General features: G+C 58.9%; 1 protein-coding gene across 2 annotated transcripts; it reads right to left on the bottom strand.

Moving 5' to 3' along the window:
• Positions 1-59: 59 nt before the first annotated feature.
• On the bottom strand, positions 60-21,990 carry SCMH1 (Scm polycomb group protein homolog 1). Of its 2 annotated transcripts, XM_048968930.1 has the most exons (15): positions 21,877-21,990; positions 16,527-16,610; positions 15,774-15,842; positions 14,986-15,056; positions 14,481-14,715; positions 12,022-12,110; positions 11,476-11,719; positions 7,363-7,595; positions 6,801-6,927; positions 5,736-5,936; positions 5,039-5,224; positions 3,326-3,457; positions 1,849-2,052; positions 1,463-1,596; positions 60-1,134 (listed from the first exon to the last, which is right to left on the bottom strand). In XM_048968930.1, the coding sequence occupies exons 2-15, from the start codon at positions 16,549-16,551 to the stop codon at positions 1,009-1,011; spliced, it is 2,076 nt and encodes a 691-aa protein (XP_048824887.1). In that variant the 5' UTR covers positions 16,552-16,610; positions 21,877-21,990; the 3' UTR covers positions 60-1,008. The 2 variants fall into 2 exon arrangements, with proteins under 2 accessions (XP_048824887.1, XP_048824888.1); XM_048968931.1 differs by lacking the exon at positions 3,326-3,457.
• Between the last annotated feature and the right edge of the window lie 782 nt (positions 21,991-22,772).

Genomic DNA, 22,772 nt, shown 5'->3' with positions numbered 1-22,772 from the left:
GTTCCCGACAGCAGTGTCTCCTCTCCCCCTGCTCCCCTCCTGCCTGCACACACAGCAGCTCTGCGTTATTCTTTTATTTATAAACAAATTGACGTAAAATAAGTGCAGAGGAAAACACGGGCTGAGCCCATGTGGGGGCCTGGCTGCAGCGGGAGCGGCGCAGGTATGGGTGGGGGTGCAGGACCCCCATCTGTGGGACCCCCCCTGTGAGCAGGGAGCGCAGTGCTGGCAGTGCTGTATGACGAAAGCCTTTCTGTCACTTTGGGTTTGCAGGTTTTGCCTTTTGTTTTTTCTTTTCTTTTTGCAACTTTCCCCTTAGGGGTAAACCTGTCCCCTCCCCCCCCAGCCCCCGGCCTCCCCCTGCTGCACTGGGGGGCAGCACTGGGGGTGACCCAGGGATGAAGCAGCTCAGGGGAGCTCCCTGGCTGCTCCCAGGGCAGTGCGGGGGCTCTGCTCGGTGGTCCTGCCTGCTGCTGCTCAGAGCCCAAGTGCCATCGCAAATAAATACATCAGACAGAGCCCCGTGCCCAGCTGGGAAGGAGCTGCAGGGAGCAGGACGGCTGCGGGGAGATGGGCTTTGCACCTCCAGCTATAAATCCCCAGGAGCTGTGAGTTCGACATCAGGTACAAAAAAAGTCAGTTTTCAATGGGCAACTCCTCATAAAAAATGCGAGGGGGAGAGAAGGGCTGATGAGTCCCACGGTGCCCAGCTCTGCTCCTCCGCCCCCAAGCTCGCTCCATCTCCTGGGCCTCCCCAGTCCCAAATAAATATGGAAGACCCCCAGGGGAGGCCGGTGCTGAGCCGCTCCGTGCTGGCGTGGAAGACAGGCAGTGCTGGGGGCTGGGGACGGACACCCACCCTATTCCACGTGGCCAAGCATCCAGGGGGGCAGGAGGGGCTGAGGGCTCAGGGCTCTGCGTGCTGCGTCCCTGCAGCCGGGCGGTGGCGTGGGTGGGTGCGTGTGGACGGACTGCGGGTGAGCGCGGGGGCCGTCCTGCTGGGCGTCCTCAGAACTTGCCTTGCTTCAGCTTGTCGATGTGGTAAGTGAGCTTCAGCGCCGGGCCCAGCTTCAGCCCCATGTACTTCATCATCATGTCGCTGCGCAGCAGCAGCAGCGCCTTCCCGTCGATCTCCTGTCGGGATGAGGAAATGCAGTGCCATCAGAGCCGGGCAACCCAGCGCCGTCCCAGCCCCCACTGACAGTGGCACAAGGCCAGCCCTTCTACAGGAGCTTCAGAGCAGGGCACTCTGTAAGCTGTACTTGCAATGTGCTTCTTGCTGGAAGAAGTTTGCAGCGAAGTGAATTTTAGGATTCCAAGAGGAAGAGCTCTGTGTGGTTCAGTGCTGCTGTGAGCTGAGCTCTCCGTCAACACAAAGAGCACCGGAGCTCAGGCTGGGCTGTGCCCTACCCTGCCACCCCTGCTCTGCCCTTCCTGCCCTGCTACAGACAGACACACTCACATGCTTCCGGAAGAGATCAGCGTGGGGTCCCAGCTGCGGGTCCGCCTCCCGGATGAACTGCATCACCTCCTCCACCGTCCAGCATGAGGGGTCGCGGCTGCTGAGCCGTGTGCCTTCGCGGTACCGCTCGGCGCCTGGGGCACAGCACAGCATGGGGCAGAGTTATGCACGCCCATGCAGCACCACTCTTCCCATAAACACAGAGCGCTGTTGCCCACATGCATGCAGCAGCACCTGCAGTCGTGCATTCCCGTTCCCCACCTGCCTGAAGCGAGAGCCCGGATGGACAGAGCACGCATTGCAGCCCCCTGATGGATCCCAGCTCTGGCACTGCCTAGCGCTCCCTCCCCCAGCCTGTGCCCATCAGTGCCCCCGCGTGCTCCTACCCGTGGAGCCGAGCCTGCCTAGCGTGGAGGTGCTGCCCTGGCTGAGGCTGCAGGGCTGGTGCAGGTGCCGGTATCCCTGCAGGCGGAACTCCCTGGAGCTTCGGCTGTGACCAGAGGCATTGACGGCGTTCAGGGCCGAGTCCATGGGGTCCATGCGAGGCTCCAGGGGCCCAGGAGGGCCGTCTCCCAGCACGAAGGTTTCACCTGGAATGCAGCAGGCTGCAGTCAGTGCATGTGGCCATCCTGTCCCTCCTTGAGGGCAGCGAGCAGCACGGCCAACTCTGGGCCCAGTGCCCCATAGCCAGAGCTGCCCCACAGCCAGACTCACACAGCGGCCACTCAGCTGACCTGCCTGCAGCCCAGCATCCTGCCACTGCTCCCAGAGAGGAACCTGAGCACTGCAGCCCTGCACTGAGGGCAGCAGTGCAAGCTGTGGGACTGCAGGGCAGCACGGACCTGCAGGGTACCGGGCAGTGCTGCTCAGCTCTGTGCACAAAGGAGGAGTGCAGTTGTGCATTTACTACATCACACATGACCCAACCCCCAGGCAGACCCAGTGCTGCATGAGCTGCCCTGTGAGATACAATTTCTGTGTCAAAGAATCCTGGCCAGTCCCAGCAGCGCATGGTGCCCCGTGTCACAGTGGGGCATTCTGTGCACCAGGAGCCCCTCTGCCTGCACTGCTGCTGCTCGTGGCTGCACCCCATCAGCTGCACAGCGCTGTGCCATGCCACAAACATTGCCATGAGCAGAGTTGAAGTCGTTCCTGTCACCCAAGCATCCATCTGGGCTCCGTGAGGCTGCCACACTGCAGCTAGGCCCTGCACCCCCACGCAGGGACAGTGGCCACGCAGGGCTACAGTGGTGCAGCACGAAGGGTGCAAAGCTCACCCTCAGAACGCCTCCAGTCCAACAATGAACACAGAGTCACTGTGTTGATGTGGCCACTCTCCCACACATTACAGTGGTGTGCTCAAGAAGCAGTGCGAGGCTGCATGGATCCCCAGCACGAGACAAACTCCCACTTCTCCCAAAACCAACAACTGCGGCTGCTTTGGGAGGTGCAACAAGGAGGGACAGCACACGGCTCAGCGTGGCTGCAAGGAACATGAGGGGAAGGGCAGCTCCCAGCCACGAGGCTGCACTGCACAACCAACCTGTGCACAACCAGCCCCGTGCACAACACTGCAGCAAACCTCAGAGGCAGACAGACTGAAGCAATGGGGCTGCATTAGGAGCAGTGACACAGCAATGGCACCCAGATGTGGGTTAACTGCCCCACTGTAGTGCTCCTGGCTGCCAGCTCTCAAGCTGGGAAGGACCCCCACTATGTTCCATTGACCCTGCTGTGGGGGTTCCATGCCCTGAGCACCGCTCCGTCCCTCTCCATGCAGCTCCCATGCCAGCAGCACCCCTCCTGCACCCCTCCTGTTCCCAGCTCTGTGCCTGCAGTGCTGGGAAGAGATGCTGTGCTCACCTTCCAGTGGGTGACGGTCATTCTTTGGTAACTTGGGGGAGAGAGGAGCACTGTACGGAGGGGAATCTTGGCAATAGCGCTTTGTGCCCCGGCCTGGTCCCTGCAGAGTGCCGTCTAACGAACTGCTTCTGTCTAGGGAAAGAGAACAAGCTCTGTTCAGAGCTGCTGGGAAGCAAGGTGGGCTGTGCCACAGGCACCCATGTGCCCCACCACCCCCCAGGTTGCAGCCAGCCCACACAGCACTCTGCATTTCACTCCGTGAGTTCTAGAGACGGAAAGCGCAGGGCCAAAGCTCACCAGGGGCCGCAGTGCTTTTTGCCATCTTCACCCCAAGTGCCACCTTTGCTCAGCTCAGCCCCGTCCCATCTCTCCCTCTCACAGCCCCAGGCCATCCAGCAGTGCTCTGCAGGTTCCAGTCAGTCACCCCGTGGTGGCCAGCTGCACGGGGCTGGCACCACACAGCGGCATAAAGGACGGTGGCAGAGAGGACGGGTGCTCGCCCAGCAGGAGACGTGTTACAGTCAACAAAGGAGGGATGGGGGTGATGAGGGGATGGGCAGAGCAGGACACAACAGAAGGAAAACACCCTCAGTGCAACGGACGCCTTAACACTACGAAGACCCTCCAGCAGCGGGGGAGATCAGGCAGGAGGACCCAGGGAACGATGGACACAGACGCTCGCTGGGCAGGCACGGAGCAGCAGGTGGCTCTGAGGGGGCTCAGCACAGCCCCCAGCCCCCAGGATGCTGCAGAGTGGGCTGCAGGGCGCAGTGCCGTGTGCTGTGAGCTGTGCCCCAACAGCTGTGCAGGCAGCAGGCATACATGGGGCAGAGTGGGAGCACTGTGCTGCTCCACTGACCGAGCAGAGCCGAGCAGCACCCACCAACAAACCTGCACACCACTGCAGAGCAGCACCGCTCGGTGTCTTGCTGGTTAAGTGTGGCACACACTTGCAGAGACCTGCTGCTGCCTTCCCAGGCTGGGCCAGGCAGGACAGCGCCTGCTCAGAGAGAAATGAGGAGCTGAGCACCAGAGCCAATGCAGACACTGAAGGCGCAGGGCACACTGCTGGCGCTGCAGACACAGCAATGGCAGTGGCTGTGCAGGAACACAGTGGCCCTGAGCATTGCTTGAGACGAGAAGATGTGGTTACCAAGCTGCCAAGAGCAGATGCAGGCTAGGAACCAGCCCTGGCTGCTGTGCAGCAGAGCTTCCACGTAACAGTGGTCCTGGCATTCCTCCTGCCCTTGCTTTCACACTGACCCATGCATAGCACTGCACACCAGCCCTGCTCCTACCAGCAGCCATCACCTCTGTTTGCTGGCAGCTCCCCTGACCCACAGACACGCTCCTGCTCGGCCCCACGGCGGCACACAGGGTGGGAGGTGACACAGCAGCATCCCTCACGCTCAGCCTGACTTCAGCACGTCCTCATCTTCACACAACCTTTACAAACGACGGAACGACCCTCGCCCTCACCAGAAACCACAGCATTTGGGCGCCTCGGAGGATATTGGAGCACCTGCTCCCTGCAGAGCTCAGTGCTGAGCTGTGCTTGCTGCTCATCCATGTACCCCCAGTCCGGCACGGCACCCTGAGCTGCAGGCAGCAGCACGGCGTCGCTGCAGAACGCACTGCCGCCTCCCGAGCGATGGGGAAAGCTGGGTACGGGACCTGGGGTCCCCCCGGTGCCACCCCCGCCCCAGCTCCTACCTGGTAGATACCTGTCGTGGTCGTACTCGTGTGAGCGCGGTGCGTGGCTGTGCTGGGAGAAAGGCTGGTTCCCAAAGAGGTTGTCACTGCGGAGGTTGTGGCACAGCTTCTCCAGGAAGCGGAGGACGTAGGTGATACTGTTTACTGCGGGCAGGTTCAGAGTGTGCTGTTCCCGATCAAACACAGCTGGAGACAGAAACAAACAGAGCCCAACACGTAAGGCCCTGGCAAGGGCAGGCGGCCACATCACCAGCTGCTGCATCTCCGCATCGCCGCTCTGCACCAGAGCCACCAGCACGGCCCAGATGGGCTGTGGGAGTGGGGCTGTGGGATGGGGGGAGGAATGGCCATCCAGGGGGGCTGCGCTCCCATGGCCAGCTCAGCAGGGGCTTGGGGGGCATTAAAAACCGGGGCTTGGGGAATAGAGACTTCGTGGCACGGCTCTTCCTTCCACTGGGAGCTGCGGAGCGCCCACCCATGCTGTGCCATCCTCTCCTGGGGCCCAGCAGTGCTGGGATGGAGGTGATGCCTGCTCCCCAAGGACATGCCCCTGCCCTGCACCAGCTGCTCAGCAAGGAAGAGAAGACAGAAATCTTCTGTCTGCTCCTGGCCCGGGACAGCGCCAAGCTTCGTCTTCCAGTGAGCAGATTCTTGCCACAACATCTCCGAAGGCAAAGTGCTGCAGGCCAGTTCTCACCTGAGATGACCTCTCCCCCGTGGCCTTGTTTTAAGAAAGAGAAGACTGTTTTCTGATGGTAAGCGCAATCGATGCAGGCCTGCACTGCTTGCTGCAGGACAACAGAGGCTCGAGCTGGTCCAAAGTGGTCCGGCAGCCGCTGAATTTTCTTCTTGTCTAAGTGGGGCCCAGCGCTGCCATTCTTGTTCAAGTAAATGCAAACTGCCAAGATGAGAAACGTGTTTGCCATTAACCCACTCAAGAACGCACAGGAAAGATGCCTAACGTCCAACCCGAGGGATGCCTGGGTTTCAAAGACTGTCAAAGTGCTCCCAAAACGTGAGTGAATCCAGCACAGCCACTGCCCATGAGCTGGCAGCAGTCTCGCTTTGGGGAACCACTCTGGAGTGTTCCTGCAGGTGTTTCTGCTGCTGCTGCCACTTCTCCTGGGGCTGCTCCACAGCTTTCAGCCCCCAGAGGCCTGCTTCAGCCAGGCAGCACAGCTGCACTACGCACAGCAAGCAAAGGGATGCAGCCCGAGCTCCAGGGGAGCGGGATGCTTCAGGTGCCTGAGAATGAGCTGCTTTTGCTCTGGGGAAACAAAGGGCCCTACTCACATCCACTGCTCAAACGCATGAGGACCGGCGCTGTGTTTCTACCCAGCTTTACCACCCAGCAACACAGAGCTCCCACTGCTCCGCTCCCTCCTGTCCCTGTGTGCCCCAACTCCCTGCCCCGAGCACAGCCTCGCTCTCAGCAGGTCCGGTTCTGCAGCCCACTGCCCTGAGGCTGTGCAGGCCCTGCAGGGCTCTGTGTCACTGCCAAGCAGGGGGCAGCTCAGGGACTGGGAGCCCCGTGCCCATCGGACGGACCCACAGCCACCGCACATCTCCGATACGGGTGGGGGCAGAGGAAAGGCTGAGCTGAGCTCACGTCTCTCTCCCATCCTCCCTACGCAGAGCTGGGCCTCCTCTGCTCCTGCTGCCGGCGCATGCGCTCACCAAGAAGTAGCAGTGCCCTGCGGCGTCCCGATGGCTGCAGTCCCATGTGTGCAAACTTTCCAGGGATGCGGCCCGAGAGCCTTACCTGTGGGAGCCTGCATGGCAGAGCTGGGGACTGTAGCAGCGTCCTGGGGCACAGTGCTTGTGTCGGGTTCAGGGGTACTGGTGGTTGGAGAGGTGGGTGCTGGGCTCAGCAATGTCCTAGGTTTCCTCTGCAGAAAAAGAGGAGGATAGTTCTCCTTTTACCCCCGCTCTCCTCCACCACCCACGATCGCTACATGCTGCTGTGCATCCAACAACAAGGCACCACAGGACACGGCGCGGCGACGACGGGGAGCCTCGAGAATCTACGCGCTCAACACCTGTGTGCCCCACACACGGGACACGAGCCCCAGACCTGCCAGCCCTGCACCACGGGCACAGAGCCGCCCTGCGCCAGGCTGCCCTGCCAACACTGCAGCCCGAGCCGTGCTACCCCACGGCCAACAGGGCTCAGGAGCCACGGCTTCTCCATGGGGAGGCCCCAGAGGGCACGGCAGCTCCCAGCCCCGCGCTCCCCTCTGCTCTCCTACTGCTGCCGACAGACGTGCACAGACACACGCATGCAGCACTGCCTTGCACCCGCCTGCGTCAGCACCAGCTTTTACCTTACTGCCAGGCTTGGGGCCTCTCTTTCTGGGGAATTTCAAAGGCTCCACTGATTTGGAGGGCGCAGGCATGGGCTGGTGGATGAGCGCTTTGGTCGTTCGACCACGCTTCTTCCCTGCTTTGCGACGCCCTTGCCCTTGTTGATGCCCCAAAACAGTCTTTGTGCTACTGTGCATGCTAGGCTTCTCCGAGTTTACTTCGGAGGCAGGTAAAGGGCTCTTTGGAATCACAACTGAAATAAAAAGAGAGAAAGCAAATGTAATTAAATCAGGCGAGGATGAAAACAAGAGCAGCCTCCATCTTCCAACAGCGTCATTTGGGAAAATCCTGGAGCGGCCGCCGCCCCCAGCACTGCTCAGTCCTTCCCTCAGCCCCTCTGCGGCTGGTGGTGCAGGACAGCCCTTCTGCTCCGACTGCTGCTGCAAGGAGACAGCAGCAACCCCTGCTGCACTGCAAGACACACATGGACACCTCTGGCACCACACAGAGCTGGGAGCCTGGCTGTGTGCTCAACAAAACTGTGCACAGGAGGAGGTGACGGGCTGCTGCCAGAGTGAGGGGAACCCTGACACAGACTTTAAACACCAAAGGGATGAGTAAAAGAAGCAGGACAGCATGAGCTGGCTCCAGTGTGCCTGACAGAGCCACTCTTCAATTCAGGGCTCTGCAGAGCAGCTGCAAAGCTTTCGCACAGGTTGAGAGCCACGGGACGAGGAGAGGGCTGCCAGGTGGTGAGCACGGTGTCAAAGAGATGGGGACAAACAGCCCTGCTCACAGAATGAGGGATGGAAGGAATGACTGCGGCCCCGGGCAGCTCCAGGGGTAGCAGGGCATCACGAGGCCCTGCTGCTGCCAGGCAAAGCAGTGAGTGGAGCAAAGCGCTCCTCCCCACCGACACAGAGCAGGGCCCTGCAGTGCCACACAGCAGGAGGAGCTCAGAGGGTATCAGTGCAGCCCGCAGGAGATGGGGAGAAACACAGCTGTGGAGAACAGCGAGCTGAGCACGCTGGATGTCACAGCAGAAGCATCCACACAACGCTCCTGTTAGCGGGCTGCAAAGCCCAGCTCTGTGGCTGCTCCTTTGGGCACAGCACAGGTAGAAGCCCTTTGCTCAGAGCTGATGTTTGAGGGGTCCCACTGCACCGCTCTGGCTGAGCACACAGCTGAAGGGACTTCTCCTGTGTCACTGAACGGCAGAACCAACAGCACAGGGTGTTGAGTGGCTCAACACACGGGATGGCCGCACAGCACAACAGCAGGATTCACCCCAGCACCCTGGGGATGGCACAGCAACAAGGCAGGTGAGACGAGAGACCAGCTGGGCACCAGGCACGGAGCACTGTGCCGAGTGGGGACGTCCAAACGCCTGTCACCAGTGCAGGCATTCTGCTGAGCACGCAGATCTGCCTAACTCCAAAACCCAGCTCTCCATTTCTTCCGGGTACAGGAGAGAACTTAAGTGCTCTGCACCCGCCAGGCAGCACCGTGACATCACAGAATCACAGCTCGGTTAGGTTGGAAGGGACCCCGCAGCCCCCTGGGCTGGCAGAGCACTGCTCCCAGACAGAGCCCTGGGGACAGCACTCAGCACCACCTCCACGCACACACAGGTGGTGAGCATGGTGTCAAAGAGATGGGGACAAACAGCCCTGCTCACAGAATGAGGGATGAAAGGAATGACTGCAGCCCCGGGCAGCTCCAGGGGTAGCAGGGCACCAGGAGATCGACCACCCACCCAACCCTGCCCACCGAATCAACCACCTTCCATAGGAAATCAATGGTGAGCTGAGCCACGTGTCCTTTTTGTCACAACACAGAGGCGAAGTGTTTGGGTACGGGACAAGGCGGGCGTCCCCACAGCTGCCCGTCAGCCTCCCCCTCCCCAAAAACTCCTGCAGCCCACTTGAACACCTCCTGCTGCCAGCAGCACCCATCTCTGCATCCCCTTCCCCTGCCAGCTCCCCTCCTGCTCCCAGCAAACTCAACATGTGTTTTGCTGTTATTTGCTCTGCAGAGAGCATCCTTCTCAGTGTGTGAGCAGCACTGGTTTGCAGCAGCCTGCAGCCGGCTGTGCTTGCAGCCCTGCAAGGAGCTCTCAGTGCTGGCAGCCCCAGCTTGTGCTGCTCAGGAGCTCACAGCACCTGGGCCCAGCCCTGCAGCTGCCAGCAGCAGCCAGCAGCCCAGCTCCAACCCAACCCACGAGCACTGAGCCCACCGGGGCACACGGTTCCAATGCAAGGGATAAGAAAACACTGCGCCTGCCTGCAGTCACCTTCACAGCAGGTCTCCCCCACACTGCACCCCATGGCCCCCCACCCCAAGCACACTGCAGTGTCATCCCCACTCACTCTGACCCCCCAGGTCAAACCAAAACACTCCCGTGGTGCTCAGGCCACTCTGGGGCATTCCTGCAGTTTCTGCTCATTCTGCTCTTGTCTGAAGTGCATTTTGAGCCTTGGCTTCCTGGTTAAACATTAGTCGGGCATCTCTGATATCTCAGAGCACAAGAAGCCAGCAGAGCAGTGGGTGGGTGTGCTTTGTTCCATCTTTTGTTCTTTTTAAAGCCGTTCAGAAGTTATAAAAATACCAGGATCAGGAGAACTGTGACACGCTGCTCTGTGCAGTGAGCAGGGCTGAATGCTCAGCACCAAGCACCAAGGAGGACACGTGCTGCAGCAGCGCTTCCGAGTGCCACAGCTGGGCTCAGGAGGCTGCCTGGGCTCCAAAGCACTTTTCTCCCCCTTCCAAGACACGGGGTGCAAACAAAACACAGCTTTGGATGCTCTGCAGATGGAGCAAATGCAGGCTGACCTCCAAAGCACCTGGAAGCACTGCAGCCAGCATTGCACACCTGGGCTGCATGACTTGCTTCTTCAGCAGCATCAGTCTGAACTGCAGGAGAGAATCGAGCAGCCAGGACTCTGTCTTCTACACCATGGTGTTAGGGAGGGAGCAGCACTCCCAGCCCAGTCAGCACTGCAACTCTGCAGGTTACGAGAAAACTTCAAGGTAGACCACAGAAGAAAAGTGCAGCTATGATGCTGATGTGACACCAGCTCCCAAACAGGGGTTCTGCTGCACACACTGAGCCACAGACCTGCAGCTCTGTGGGGCCACTGCTCCCAGCACTGAGAGCAGCGCTCGCCTGTGTTCCCAGCGAGCATCTCTGCAGGAGGGAGAGAAACCAAGCAGCAGCAACCAGAAGTGCTGCATCACGTTAAGTGGAAAGCCTGGTGCCTGAGCATCAGCTCCACCTGCAGACACTGAGCACTTAACAAACACATCCCAGGGCAGCGAGGGTGCTGAGAGATGGAGCTGCCCTGAGCGCTGTGCCCAGGCCAGCACGCTGTGCTACACCAACTGCCCACCATCAGAGTGCTGCAGCAGGGGGGGCACACTGCAGGGAAGGCTGCAGCACCTCCCTGCCCCTCAGCAGCAACGTGCTCCGTGTGCACAAGCAGAGCTAGGAATGCCATTCCAGCAGCAGACATTTCTTCTCTGCGAGGCTGAGCTCTGGTAAAGGGAGGTTCCTCCACACCCACCCCTGCCAGGACGCTGCCCAGAACAGCCGTTAACCCACCCTCATCTCTTCCTTCTTATCACAGCCACTGTTTCCCTCTCCATTCTGCTGTGCCCTGAGCCATACATCTCACTCATTGTCGCCCTCTCCAGATGTGACTTTTAAGGAGGTGAGCCACGACCCTCCTTCTTTAGGTTGACCCTCAGAATCGACTTTCTGCTCTGTTCATAATAGAGAGGGGCTCTCTGGATTCTCGCTCCACTGCTGCCCACGACCCCGGAGCAGCTTGCTTCTCCACCCCAGTTAAGAGCAATGAAAGCTGGAGCTGCTCAGACTCCCTGAGGAAAGGCGAGTTCAGCAACAGCAGAGCACACACAAAGGCCTTTTCAGGAGCATCACACAGCTTTCACGCTTCGCTCCTGCTCATGCCTGTGCTTTTTCCATGTTCACAGAGGAGACCACGGCACGAGGCACGCCAGGAAACCACCAGGAGTGCAAACAGGAGCAGCCCCACGGCACAAAATCAGTAATGCTCACGGTTCCCTTATCGTATCCTCAAGTGCAAGAGTGCTGGGCAGTGAGGGGGCCTTACCTTTTGTTCCAGGGGGCTGCAGATTATCTCCAGTCAGCGAGCACCAGCCTACGGGAAAGATGTCCCGGGAATCATATCGGCACCAGTAATCGAAGGCACCTCTCCAGCCATCAAATGTTATGAGGACCTCAGAACCTCTCACCTCCCCAATGGTGGCCGGGCAGATGAAGTGAGGGTTCTTCCTGTCCACCGCCTCCAGCTTCATACCTGTCTTGAAGAAGTTTTGGGATGGAGATGGTGGTTCCTATGAGAAAAGGAAAATGAGCTCAGAGAGCGGCGGTGCCCAGCTGGAGCAGGGCTGCCCCTCCATCGCCACTCACCTCCACGAGCAGATGGAGCAGATGGGGTGGCTGTGAGCCCTGTGAGCTGCCTAGCTCGCATCCCCAGGCTGCTGGGCACAGCCCACACGGTGCTGTGTAAGCACTGAGCCCTACCCTGAGCCAGCAGCAGCAGCACGGAGCTGCCAGGGGGAGCAGCACATGGCAGTGCTGGTAGTGCGCTTGTCCCCCATTCAGGAGGGGGATGTGCTCCCAAACAGCCAAGTACCTTGTGAAAAATCCGGATGGGAGCCATCTCTGCTCCATTCAGAGTCTTCAGGAGGAACATGGGCCAGGAGGAGGCGTTCAGCCGGAAGCCTGCGGGCAGAGAGCAGAGATGGGCACTGAGACTGAGACCCCAGATTGCAGCCACAAACAGCTGCTCTGACAGAGAGGGGAGAAATCAGAGAGAAGGAAACTGCAAATCCCGGAGATCTGAGTGTGTGAGTGAGTGCACAACGGCTGTGCCTGCTGCTCAGCACTGCTCCTCCTGCACCCCTCACTGCTGGAGCACCCCAGGAAGGCTGAGGGCACTCAGTCCAGAGATGCCAGAGCCCAAAGTGCTCTGTTGTTTGAAAAGGCACACACACACGCACACACACACACACATAAACATACACACAAAGAAATAATTAAAAGAAAAGGAAATTCAGATCAAAGAGAAAGCAGAAATGGATCATGAGAAGCACAGCAGGATCTGGCACAAAGGAGCCCCTGCACACAGCATCCCCCTGAAGTCAACACAGATCTGCAGTGTGTGCACAACAGCCTCCTGATGCCATGCAGCCCATTGCTGCTTAGCACACACCTCCTGGCACATCTCACAGACCCTCTGCCACCCCCGTGGGACCCACAGCAGCTGCCACACACCGCAGGGACAAACCAATAGGACCTCTTACACCAAGTGTGCAAGGAAAGGGAGCAGCGGTGTGTGCACACAGTGCTACATGGGGTGCAGGAATGCCATGGCATGAGCTGCAGGCTCACACACCCTGCAGGCAGGAAGAACAGTGCTCTGCTGAGTGCTTTCGCCAGGCACAAGAGCATCACTCCTGTTGGGACCAGCGGGGGGCACAGCACAGAGCTGGACACAGCACTGACCTCCTTTGGCACAGTCAGAAATGACTTTTGCTCTGCAGCTCCATTACTTCTTTTGCCATCTGCTGGCAAAACTCAAAGCAGGCAGAGCAAGAACTGAGCAGGAGCAGGGCTGGCTGTGCTGGAGCTCTGAGCTCCACCTGGGCCTGGGCTGCAAGCACACAACAGCACATGAGGAGGCAACACAGAGCACGGCAGCTTTAAGGCTCACAGCAGGCTCCACCCAGAGCAAACACGAAGAGGAAGGTGTGATGTGAGCATCCTGCATCCCACATTGCATGGCAGGTGGGCCAGATGTGCACCTGGGGCCACTGTGCTTCCAGCACAGCTCACAAACGATGCTCCAGGGAAAGCAGAAAACAAACCCCTCTAACTCAAGGTTTTCCACTGAAGGTTTCTTCCATGGCTATAGATGGGCTTGATTTTATCTGGGGGCCCTGAGAGGGTTTTAAGGAGACACTGCAACAGCGACTGGCAGCAGAATGTGAAAGAATCACAGAATGGCCTGGGTTGAAAGGACCTCAAAGATCATCTAGTTTCAACCCCCCTGCTGTGTGCAGGCTCACCAACCTCCAGACCAGACTAGACCACGGTTAAAAGCATGTTAATCTTTGTGCTTCATTAGAAAAATGGGAAATCAGCCCGTTGTTGGGCCAGCATCAGAAAATGTGTGTAAGTGGAGATGGGGCTGGAAGCAGAGAGCAGCTACCCCGGTTGTTCATCAAGCTGCAGATGAGTACAATGAGTACCAAGAGATGGAATATTGCAAGCATCCCTTCATTCTATGCAGCACTTAAATCACTGGAAGCACTTCCAGCCATCGTTCCCCCATCAGACAGACCCCAGCCAACCTTCTATAGCTGCTGAGCCCCCTGGGCACAAAAATGAAAGTGGAAATGCTCTTGCAGTGAGTGGCAGGGCCAGCAGTGATGGTGTGGGTGCCTGAGCCCTAACAGCTCTCCTGGCTGTGCTGTGCACGAGGATTTCAAGCTCCCTGGCACAGCATCTCTATGGACGCCGGTGCAGAGCTCTGCTTGGAGGGGAAGCACAGGGGACGTACTGTGGGCACAGCCAAGGCTCTGCAGCCAGGCTGTGGCACTGCCACCAACACAGCCCAAGGAGGGAGAACCTGGACTTGTCTTGGTTGTGTACAGGCAACGCCCAGGCAAGGCCATCACAGCTGCTCTACCTCCAGCACTGCCAGGCTCTGCAGTTCCTTTGCTTCTGTGCCTTCCAGGAGATGTAAGCGGCACTGGGACCTTTCCAAACAAACAGCTGAGAACACAATTCTCCTCTGAGGCACAGAGGGAGAGCTTCAGGAGTGCAGCCTGCACGTGCTGAGCCTGAGCTTGAGCTGCGAGAGTGCAGGCTGCTCATCTGTGCACCAACAGCTCCTGCATCTCCAACCCAAAGCACCTCCACAGTGTGTGCAGGACTCAGAGCTGTGGCACCCCTGGCCAACAGCTCAGCGAGCTGCAGGGGATGGCACTGCTGTGACAGTGCTGGGCTCCATCCCAGGGACAGAAACTGAGAAAACTGATCCTGCTTCTCCCCAGGGACGACGCGGGTGCTCACTGCAGCTCAGCTCACCCAGAGGAGGCTGCAGCATCCCTCCGTTCTTCTCACAGTTCCCGATGGGTTGGATCTCAGCCGAGTCCACCAGCCGCCAGAAGTCGTTCTTGTTGTCGCTGCCGTCGAGGCGCAGGCGGAGGCGGGCGCCCGTCAGCCCCACCACTGTGGCAATGCACGTGGACGTGGTGTTCCGTGGGTCCTGGGCTTCCAGTTTCATGTTGATCTTGAACTCGTTGGCAGGAGGAGTGTAGGACTGCCGAGGGAAAGAGGGGACCGTTAGAGCCAGCACATCCAGCCCTGCGAGCACCGCACAGCTCCCCGCCATCCGGCCCTTTGGTGCTGTGCTATCACTTGCAGCATCTAACCCTGAATGTTCGACTCTGCTTCAGCACATGCTGATTTCTGTTAAGCCTCTGAGACCCTGAAGCATCCCCCCGTGCCAAAAGGGTGACCACCCCCAGCACAGCACTCCCGGGCTGCAGACCACCTCCCTCAGGTTTCCTGTTCTCACTCAGCCCCTCACCTGCTTGAAGCAATGGGCGGGCGCTGGGACAGCACATGTTTCCTTCAGGTATTTCTCCCAGGTAAAGTGACCTGAGGGGAGAAAACAGAGTTCAAACAGGAGCCAAGAAGAGAGAAGGCAGTGCGGGTGGTTCTGTGCTCTTGGCACAGGAGCTGCTCGCAGGCAGTGCCCTCTCACTGTGGCCCTCTGGCATTTATGGCCACACAAAACTAACTGCTGCAGCGATGGGGAGAACAGAGCCCAGCAATGCCCAGTGGCCTTCGAAACAGCTGCCCTGGCCCAGCACGGATGGGATTGCATGGAGCCCTCCCAACAGCTGTCCCTTAAGAGCTGTTTGTCAGGCACTGCTCAGCGCGATCCAGCACGGTGCAGTGTCAGTTTCAGAGGCAGCCACGTGCCTCCACAAATGGCATTTGACACTCAGTAGAGCAGGGATTGATCCTGGAGCACTTCTAAGCAGACCAAGTACGATATGGATGGGCAGTGCTCACAGGCAGAGCGTCAGCTTTGTGCTCTGACGTCTTCACCTTCACAAATATTTCCCACAAGCAAAGCACTCTGGGCACCCAAAGGTCAAACTGCAGCAGCTGTGAGCAGTGCAGCTCTGCATCTCATGCCCATGTTCTTGTCCTGCTGCATTTAAACTCAGTCTGAAGCTCAGAATGCAAATGGAGCTTCTCCTGCTTTGGGCTCCACTGATACATTTCAGCCCCCGAGGGGGCATCAACCTCCTGAAACGATGCTTTAAGGAATAAAAGGAAGGGAAAGGAAGGGATGTGAGCTCTTACCTTGGTACTGGGAGGGGGATTCTGGCGGGCGGCCGTACTTGTGCTTCTTACCATCCTTCCAGTCTATGGCTATGACAAGAAACAGAGCACTTGTGTCAGTGAGGGTCACAGCTATCCCTGCCTCCCACATGCAGTGACAACCCTGGTAAGAGCAGCACTGCACTGGGGTACAGCTCACTACAGAATAAGCACTGTTGTTGTTGGCAAATCTGTCTTCACGTGTCCAAAAGATGACTGTTTTTAAAAGGAAAAGGAGAACCTACTCCTGCTGCCCTCACACTGCAGCCAGCCTTGCAGCCAGCCCCATCCTGCTCTCCTGCAGCTCATACTTCATTAAAGGACAAGCAGCTGGGAAGAGGGTAACACCACTGTAAGAGAAGCCAAGGAGATGCTAGAGAAAAATAAAGGAAGGAGATAAACTGAGAGTAGCAATCTCCTGCCACAAGCCCCATGTGCATGCACAGCTGTGAACAAAGGGCTGTGGAGGATGCGCCCTGCTCTGCTGCTCCCTTCCCCCATGCTCCAAGTGCTGAGATGAGCTCCCTGCCGGCCACGCACACGGCTGGAGCACCACTGGGTCTGCAGGAGGGGTTGTGCACCATCCTGTGACCCAGCACCAGCCAGGGCACCTTGGCAGTGGCCATGTCCACGCACACTCCTGCTCCGCTCTGCTCTGCTCCTAGTGGGGCACTGCCAGCACGTTCCCTGTGCCCCCAGCCGTGGCTCTGCTCAGCCCTGTGCAGCACTGCTCACCTTTCTGAGGCCCTGGTTTCCGCATTCTATCACCGCTGCCGTCTTTATCGTGGGAGCGACTCGCCTTTACGTAACTGAAGACGCCTAGGACAAAAGAAAGAGCCATGAGAAAACCCCCCAGCTGCAGAGCATGTGAACATCTGCAATGCTGACTGATGGCACCACTGGGAGAACAGCGATGTTTTCACCCCACGTTGCACAAACGCCTCCTGATGAACACAGATCCATCGCCTTGGCCCCAGAACCAGCAGCTCTTCTCCCCACGGGGACAGCAGGCACAAGAGGAGCAGCTCAGTGCTCTGCTCCATAGGGTACAGCTTTAGTGTGGCCCTGATGCAGCTGGAGAGGAAGGCAGAGCCCCACTTCCCACAGCAGTGCAGCCAAAGGGCCCCCAGCAAGCAATGCCTGGGTGCTTTGTGACTGGAATAAGACCACAGGGAAAAGGCAACAACAGCTGTCTGTAGCTCTGACTCAGAAGGTATGTGGCAGTCCTTCACTGCTCATCTCCTAAGCGGAGTGGCTGCATGTGCTTAAGAGAAGGGCAAAGCTTCTCTTCCTTTCCATACCCAAAAGCCATCCACAATGTAGGTGTGTACATGTACAATGCTTTTTTTCCTGACTTTCTCCATCTGCTTCCCCCTGAAGGCAGTGATCACGGCACGGCAGGGCACTCCCCAGCCCCAGTGTCACCCAGCAGCAAGGACAGACCAAGGACAGACCCACTGCGATGGGAACTGCCCTAAAAACTCCAAAGGCCCCAACCTGCTGCAATGGGATGCTGCCCCATCCAACCACTGCTGTTGTGGCACACTGAGTGCCCCATCCACAGCTCCAAAAAACCCCTCCTACTGAGACCCCTGTGCTGTCAGCAGCTCTCCACCCCCCAGCCTCTACCAGAAGCAAAGTCGGGATGGATGCCGCAGCACATCTAAACCTGGAAGCACAGAGACAAAATGAGAGCGTCTGCATTTAATTGCAGAGAAGCTACGTTACCAGCTGCATTATTTATGTTCATATTTAATTCATTGGAAACACCCCAAGTTTAAATTTAAAGCCTGCTGCAACAAATGTTCCCCCTGGCACAGCAGCGCAGAGCGTGGCGCGCTGTAAGCCCAGCTCAGAGCGCACAGGGCCACGCTTGGCACACAGCTGAGATGGGCACAACCACATCAACGGAGCTGAAACAGACGAGGTCAGCTTTCATACAACGAAACTATCACACAAAGAAGGATTTAAAAGATGAGTCTGATTAGAAGTAAAAAGGAGAGAGCTCAGGAGAAACATAGAAATAAGGGACAGCATGAAGGGAGCGCAGCCCAGCACAGCGCAGCCCCTCTCCTCGCTGCCCCTCCGGAGCCCACATGGATCACAGCAGGAGCTGCCAAGCAAGTGCTGTCACAGCCAAAGGCAGCTCTCCATCTGGGGCAGCGATCCCTGGGGGGGTGGGATGGCAGCAAACCACAACTTCTCTTCTACCAGAAGGATTCTGTGCCGTTCCCAACTCCTCTTCTGTCTCTCTAGGATGAATTTCCATCTTTCTGCCACGTGAGAGGCAGGCTGATAAACGCCAGAATGTTCAGGAATGCACTCCTGGGAAAGACGTTAGGATGCAGAGGTGTGCTGATGATGTGACCGTGAGCAGTGAGCTTCCCAGCCCTGAGACACAGCCTGGGCAGAGCTCAGCTTCAGGGAGAAAAGAACACAGCCTGGCAAAGCCCACAGCGCTTTGTTTCTCTCTTCAAAAAACAACTGAGTGATGCAGGCGGGCCACAGCTCCGGCCAGGAGCAGCCCTTGCTCCACCGAGCTTCAATAAAACCAACACACATGGTGCATTCCAGGAACAGGCTGAGAAATGGGAGGGAACAGCTTCAAGGAGTAACAACAAAAAGCAGAAAGACAGCAAAGCAAGCAGCAAAGAGCAGCTCTGATTGATGGGCAGCCTGAGGCGGCTGGGAGAAGCACCCTGCTCACAGTGCCACGTCCCAAACACGTCCCTGGGTGCTCCAGGAGAGCGGGAGCCCTGTGCTGTGGGATGCTGACATCGCTGAGCCTGCAGCACAGCCCTCACTGCTCTGTGTGACAGAACCTGCTTCATCAGCCTCGCTCTCTGCCGGGGCATCTCCTGGTTAAAAACAAAGCTCCTTACGGGATGGGAGATAGGGGAAAAAAAGTATCAGGTGGTGGATAAGTGCACGAGAGCTTGGCAGCAGTAATTAATGAAATGAATGTACCTGAACTTCAGGGAGAGCCTGCTCTGTCCCGCTGCACAGCCCTGCTCCCGTCCCGCTCCTGACCTCCTCGTTTTCCTTCCTACCCGTGCAGAGATTAATTCATCTCTTCCCTCAGAGGAGGAGAGGAAATTGCAGCAGTGCAACATGTCAGGAGAGAGCAGCAGAGCTGGGCTCGCCGAGGACGTGCATTAATTACCGCCTGCTATTTTTATCCTGTGCAGAACTCCAGGCTCAGCTGCGACTGAAGGAACTCAAATCTCTCGAGAGGCGACGCACCCTGCGCTGCAAACAGAGCAATCCAGCAAGTGCTCAGCAGAACTTCTGTGCACTCCTAACCAGAGGAGAAGGAGCGATATGGCAGACCACAGCAATGGAACCCCTAGAGGACGAGCAGGCAGCTCGGCACCCAGCAGCTCCTGCTCACATAACCAACAGTGCAGAGCACGCAGTGCACCATGAGGCCTTCCACCATCCTGTGCGCAGCGCCGTGAGACTGCAGACACCAACACAAACAGAATTTGTGGCCACAAGCAACCAGCAGGCCGTCCTGCAGCGATGGAGGCGTGCTCAGAGCCTGCCAAGCAGCTCACTGAGACATGGTGCTCTCACTCAGCCTGGCTGCCAGCCATTAAACTCCGTGCTGGGCACTCGCATTGTTTCTAATGCCAGCAGAGCTCAGCAGCACTCACAGACTCCCAGCTGACAGCAGTGTGAAATGACAGAGCGGCTGCAGGGCGGTGAGGCACACGGCTGCACTGAACACACGTGGCCAGCAGTGTTGCCAAAGCTGTGCCAGCAGCACAGCGGGCAGAGAGAACCCAGAGTGCAGGAGCACGAGCCAAACCGCAAAGCCATCAGCGTAACCCCCGGCAATGGGGCAGGGCTGGAGCACAGCAGCAACTGCAGCCCCTCCCTGAAGGCACAGGATCACCGGATCACCAAGGCTGGAAAAGTCCTCCAAGGTCATCCAGTCTGAACGTCCCCTGTCACCAGTGCTGCATCCCTCGAATTCTCCTTCAGCTCAGTGGGATTTCAATGCTGAGAGCCCCAGCTCGGGACTGAGGACAGAAGAACAGACAGCCCTGCTGCCTGCTGCTGGGGATGGTTTTCCTTTTGGATATTTCTGCCAAACAGAGGAGGCCACCAATCCTGCAAGAGGAGCTGGAGCTGCTGCTCCACCCAGCACACCTTGCCCCATTTCTCACGGCCATCGGATCAGGGAAGTTTTTATACATATATGTGTAACTCGCGCCTCCAAACCTGCTCGTCTCATCACAAGCTCAACTTCTGCAGCAAGCAAAAGGCAGGAAAGTGATCAGAGCTCCAGTGCAAACAGAATGCTGTTGGGAACCCTGCACTGGGTGCTGCCAGCAGCTCCTCCAGACGGAGCACGCTGGGGCTCACAGTGCTGCCAGCTCCCTCGCCACAAACCCACTGCTCAGTATGCACACAAACACCAGAGCTGCACTCCTTTGTCCCAGAGCAGCACTCAGACCTACTGAGAACGGGGTCACTGAGCCCCATGCAGTGCAGTGCTGCTGTGCCCAGCCTGACCACAGCACGGGTCAGCAGCAGCATGCAGAGAAGGGCAGAGATATTGCAGAATATAAAAAAAGGCCTGTACAAAATGAGGACAGCAACAGAGCTTGGGGTAGGAGAAAAAAGCCTTTGAAGAGGTTAAATTCAGCCGTGGAGATGGAAAGAGCAAAACGTGCCCTGGAATGCGTGACAGAAAGGAACAGGCTCAAAGCACGAGCAGGGCAAGGTGCAGCCCCGAGGAACGCAGCAGGGATGGCTGAGTGCTGCACCTGGGCAGCGGGAGGATGTGTGCAAGAAGAAATGTGAAGCAGAAGGGCTGCTGCTCACCCAGGAGCCGAGCGGCTGCTCCAGCTGCTCTCCGGGCACGCCGTGCCCCAGCACTGACATCAGCTTTTATAGATCCTTGTAAACTAAACGTAAGGCAAGGACACGAGCCCAGGCTGCTGACAGCAGCCAGCTGACAGATAGCATCGGCGCTCTGCACCCCAGCAGCATCTCCCAGTGACACACCAACCACACTGCAGAACTCATCGAGTTCCTGGGCCGGTGACTCAGAGGTCAACACTACCCAACAGTACCGCAGGAAGGCAGCACAGAGGGGCTGGCTGGGCTCCAGCACGGCTCTACGGCTTGCAGCGGGTGCCACTCGTGCTCATTTGCTCTCTTTTAATTATCCCATCACACGGTTTACCCAACAGCACGAAGGTCTGCGTGCAGCATCTGACACAGGAGAGGCTGCGGCCGTGCCAGCAGTGCAGCCATGGAGCGGCGGGGGAGCGGCTTCCCGCTGCTGCTGAGGAGGAGCTGCCACATGGCTGCTCGCAGCCACTCAGCGCCCGCTGCTCGCTATAAACAACAACAGTCAACAGAAAAGGAGGCAAAAATCAAAGCCGGGGCCTGCGCTGGGTGCCTGCGTTAGCCGCTGGGAGCCGGGCTGGCAGCCGGTTGCAGGCCCTGCGATGGTTGCTGCCCTGCAGCACATCTGAGCACGGCCATCCCAGCACTTGCAGGAGGCCGCAGTTCCACGCAGCGGCTTTGAAGAACGCAGGGATCAAACCTGAGCGCGGCAGCAGCTCGCCTGCCAGGGCGGTTATTTTTTTTTTTTAACACCGTGCTGTGCGTGAAAAGTCCCAACCCTGCCCCGAATCCCAACCCCGACCTGCCTGACCCTCAGCACAAACGCAGCCCGGCCCTCGGCCCGAACTCTGCCTGACCCCCGACCCAACTCTCCCCTCCAGCAGCGGATCCCGAGGGGCTGTGGAGGAGGACCGTCGCTCCCCGGTGCAGCAGTGCGGGATGCTCCCCGCGGGGTCACGGCACAGAGCCGCGTCTGAGCGGCGCCGCTCCCGGCTCCGTCCCGCGCCGTCACCTCTCGGGGCCGCGCACCCAACGCTGCGGGGCCTCAGGGAGCGGCACGAAGCTCCGCAGCACGGCAGGCCGAGCGACGGAGGGAGGGCCGCGGGCGGGCAGGACGTGCAGAGCGGGCCGCCGTGACAGCCGCGCTCCGGGCCCGCCCCGCCCCGCGGAACGGCCGCGCTGCCCCCCGCCCGGCCCGGCTCGCCGCCCCGCCGCCCCTCACCTGCGCGGCCCCGAGCGCTGCGGGCTCCGTCTCAGCGCCGCGCCGCCTCCGCCGCCGCCGCCATGTTTGCGCTGCGCAGTGAGGCGGGGGGCGGCGCGGGGGGAGCGCGGCGGCCGCCGGGACAGCGCGGCGCTCAGCCGCCCCCTGCCGGGCCGCGCCGGGTTATGGCGCCCCCCGCCGCTCCGCGCCCGGCGCTGCGCTGAGGCCGATGGGATGAGCGGCGGCTGCGGGACGCGGCCTCGGCAGCGCGGGCGCTGCGGTTGGGCTCGGTGCTCTGGTTGAGGTTTCCGGCTTTACTGACGCTCTGTGGTCCCGGCATGGGATCATGGAATCGTGAAACGACCTGCGGGATCATCGAGTCCAGCCGCCCTCCCATCACCGCTGCCACAGGCACTGCACCAGATCTCACAGCTCCTCATCCAGACGCCTCTTGAGCGCTGCCAGGGACGGCGACTCCACCACCTCCCTGTGCAGCCATTGCAGCGCCTGACCATGAGAGAAAAAGTTCTTCTCATGTCCAACCTAAACCTCCTCTGCTGCAAACTGCGGCCATTGCATCGAGTCCTGCTTGTTGCCTGGGAGAAGAGGCCAAACCCCTCCTCATCACAACCCCCATTCACAGAATCACAGAAAGGCCAGGGTTGGAAGGGACCTCGAGGATCACGATGCTCCAACCCCCAGCCACACGCAGGGCCACCAACCTCCACATTTCATAGCAGCCCAGGCTGCCCAGGGCCCCATCCAACCTGGCCCTGAACACCTCCAGGGATGGACGGGGCATCACAGCCTCTCTGGGCAGCTGTTCCAGCACCTTACCGCTCTCATAGTAAAGAACTTCCCCCTGACATCCAACCTCAATCTGCCCTCCCTCAACTTGAAACCATTTCCCCTTGTCC

This window comes from Lagopus muta, chromosome 23, assembly GCF_023343835.1.
Source record: "Lagopus muta isolate bLagMut1 chromosome 23, bLagMut1 primary, whole genome shotgun sequence".
In the NCBI taxonomy this organism is placed as follows: Eukaryota; Metazoa; Chordata; class Aves; order Galliformes; family Phasianidae; genus Lagopus; species Lagopus muta.
Note: the sequence above shows the minus strand (reverse complement) of the source record. Positions and strands in the feature narration are given on the sequence as shown.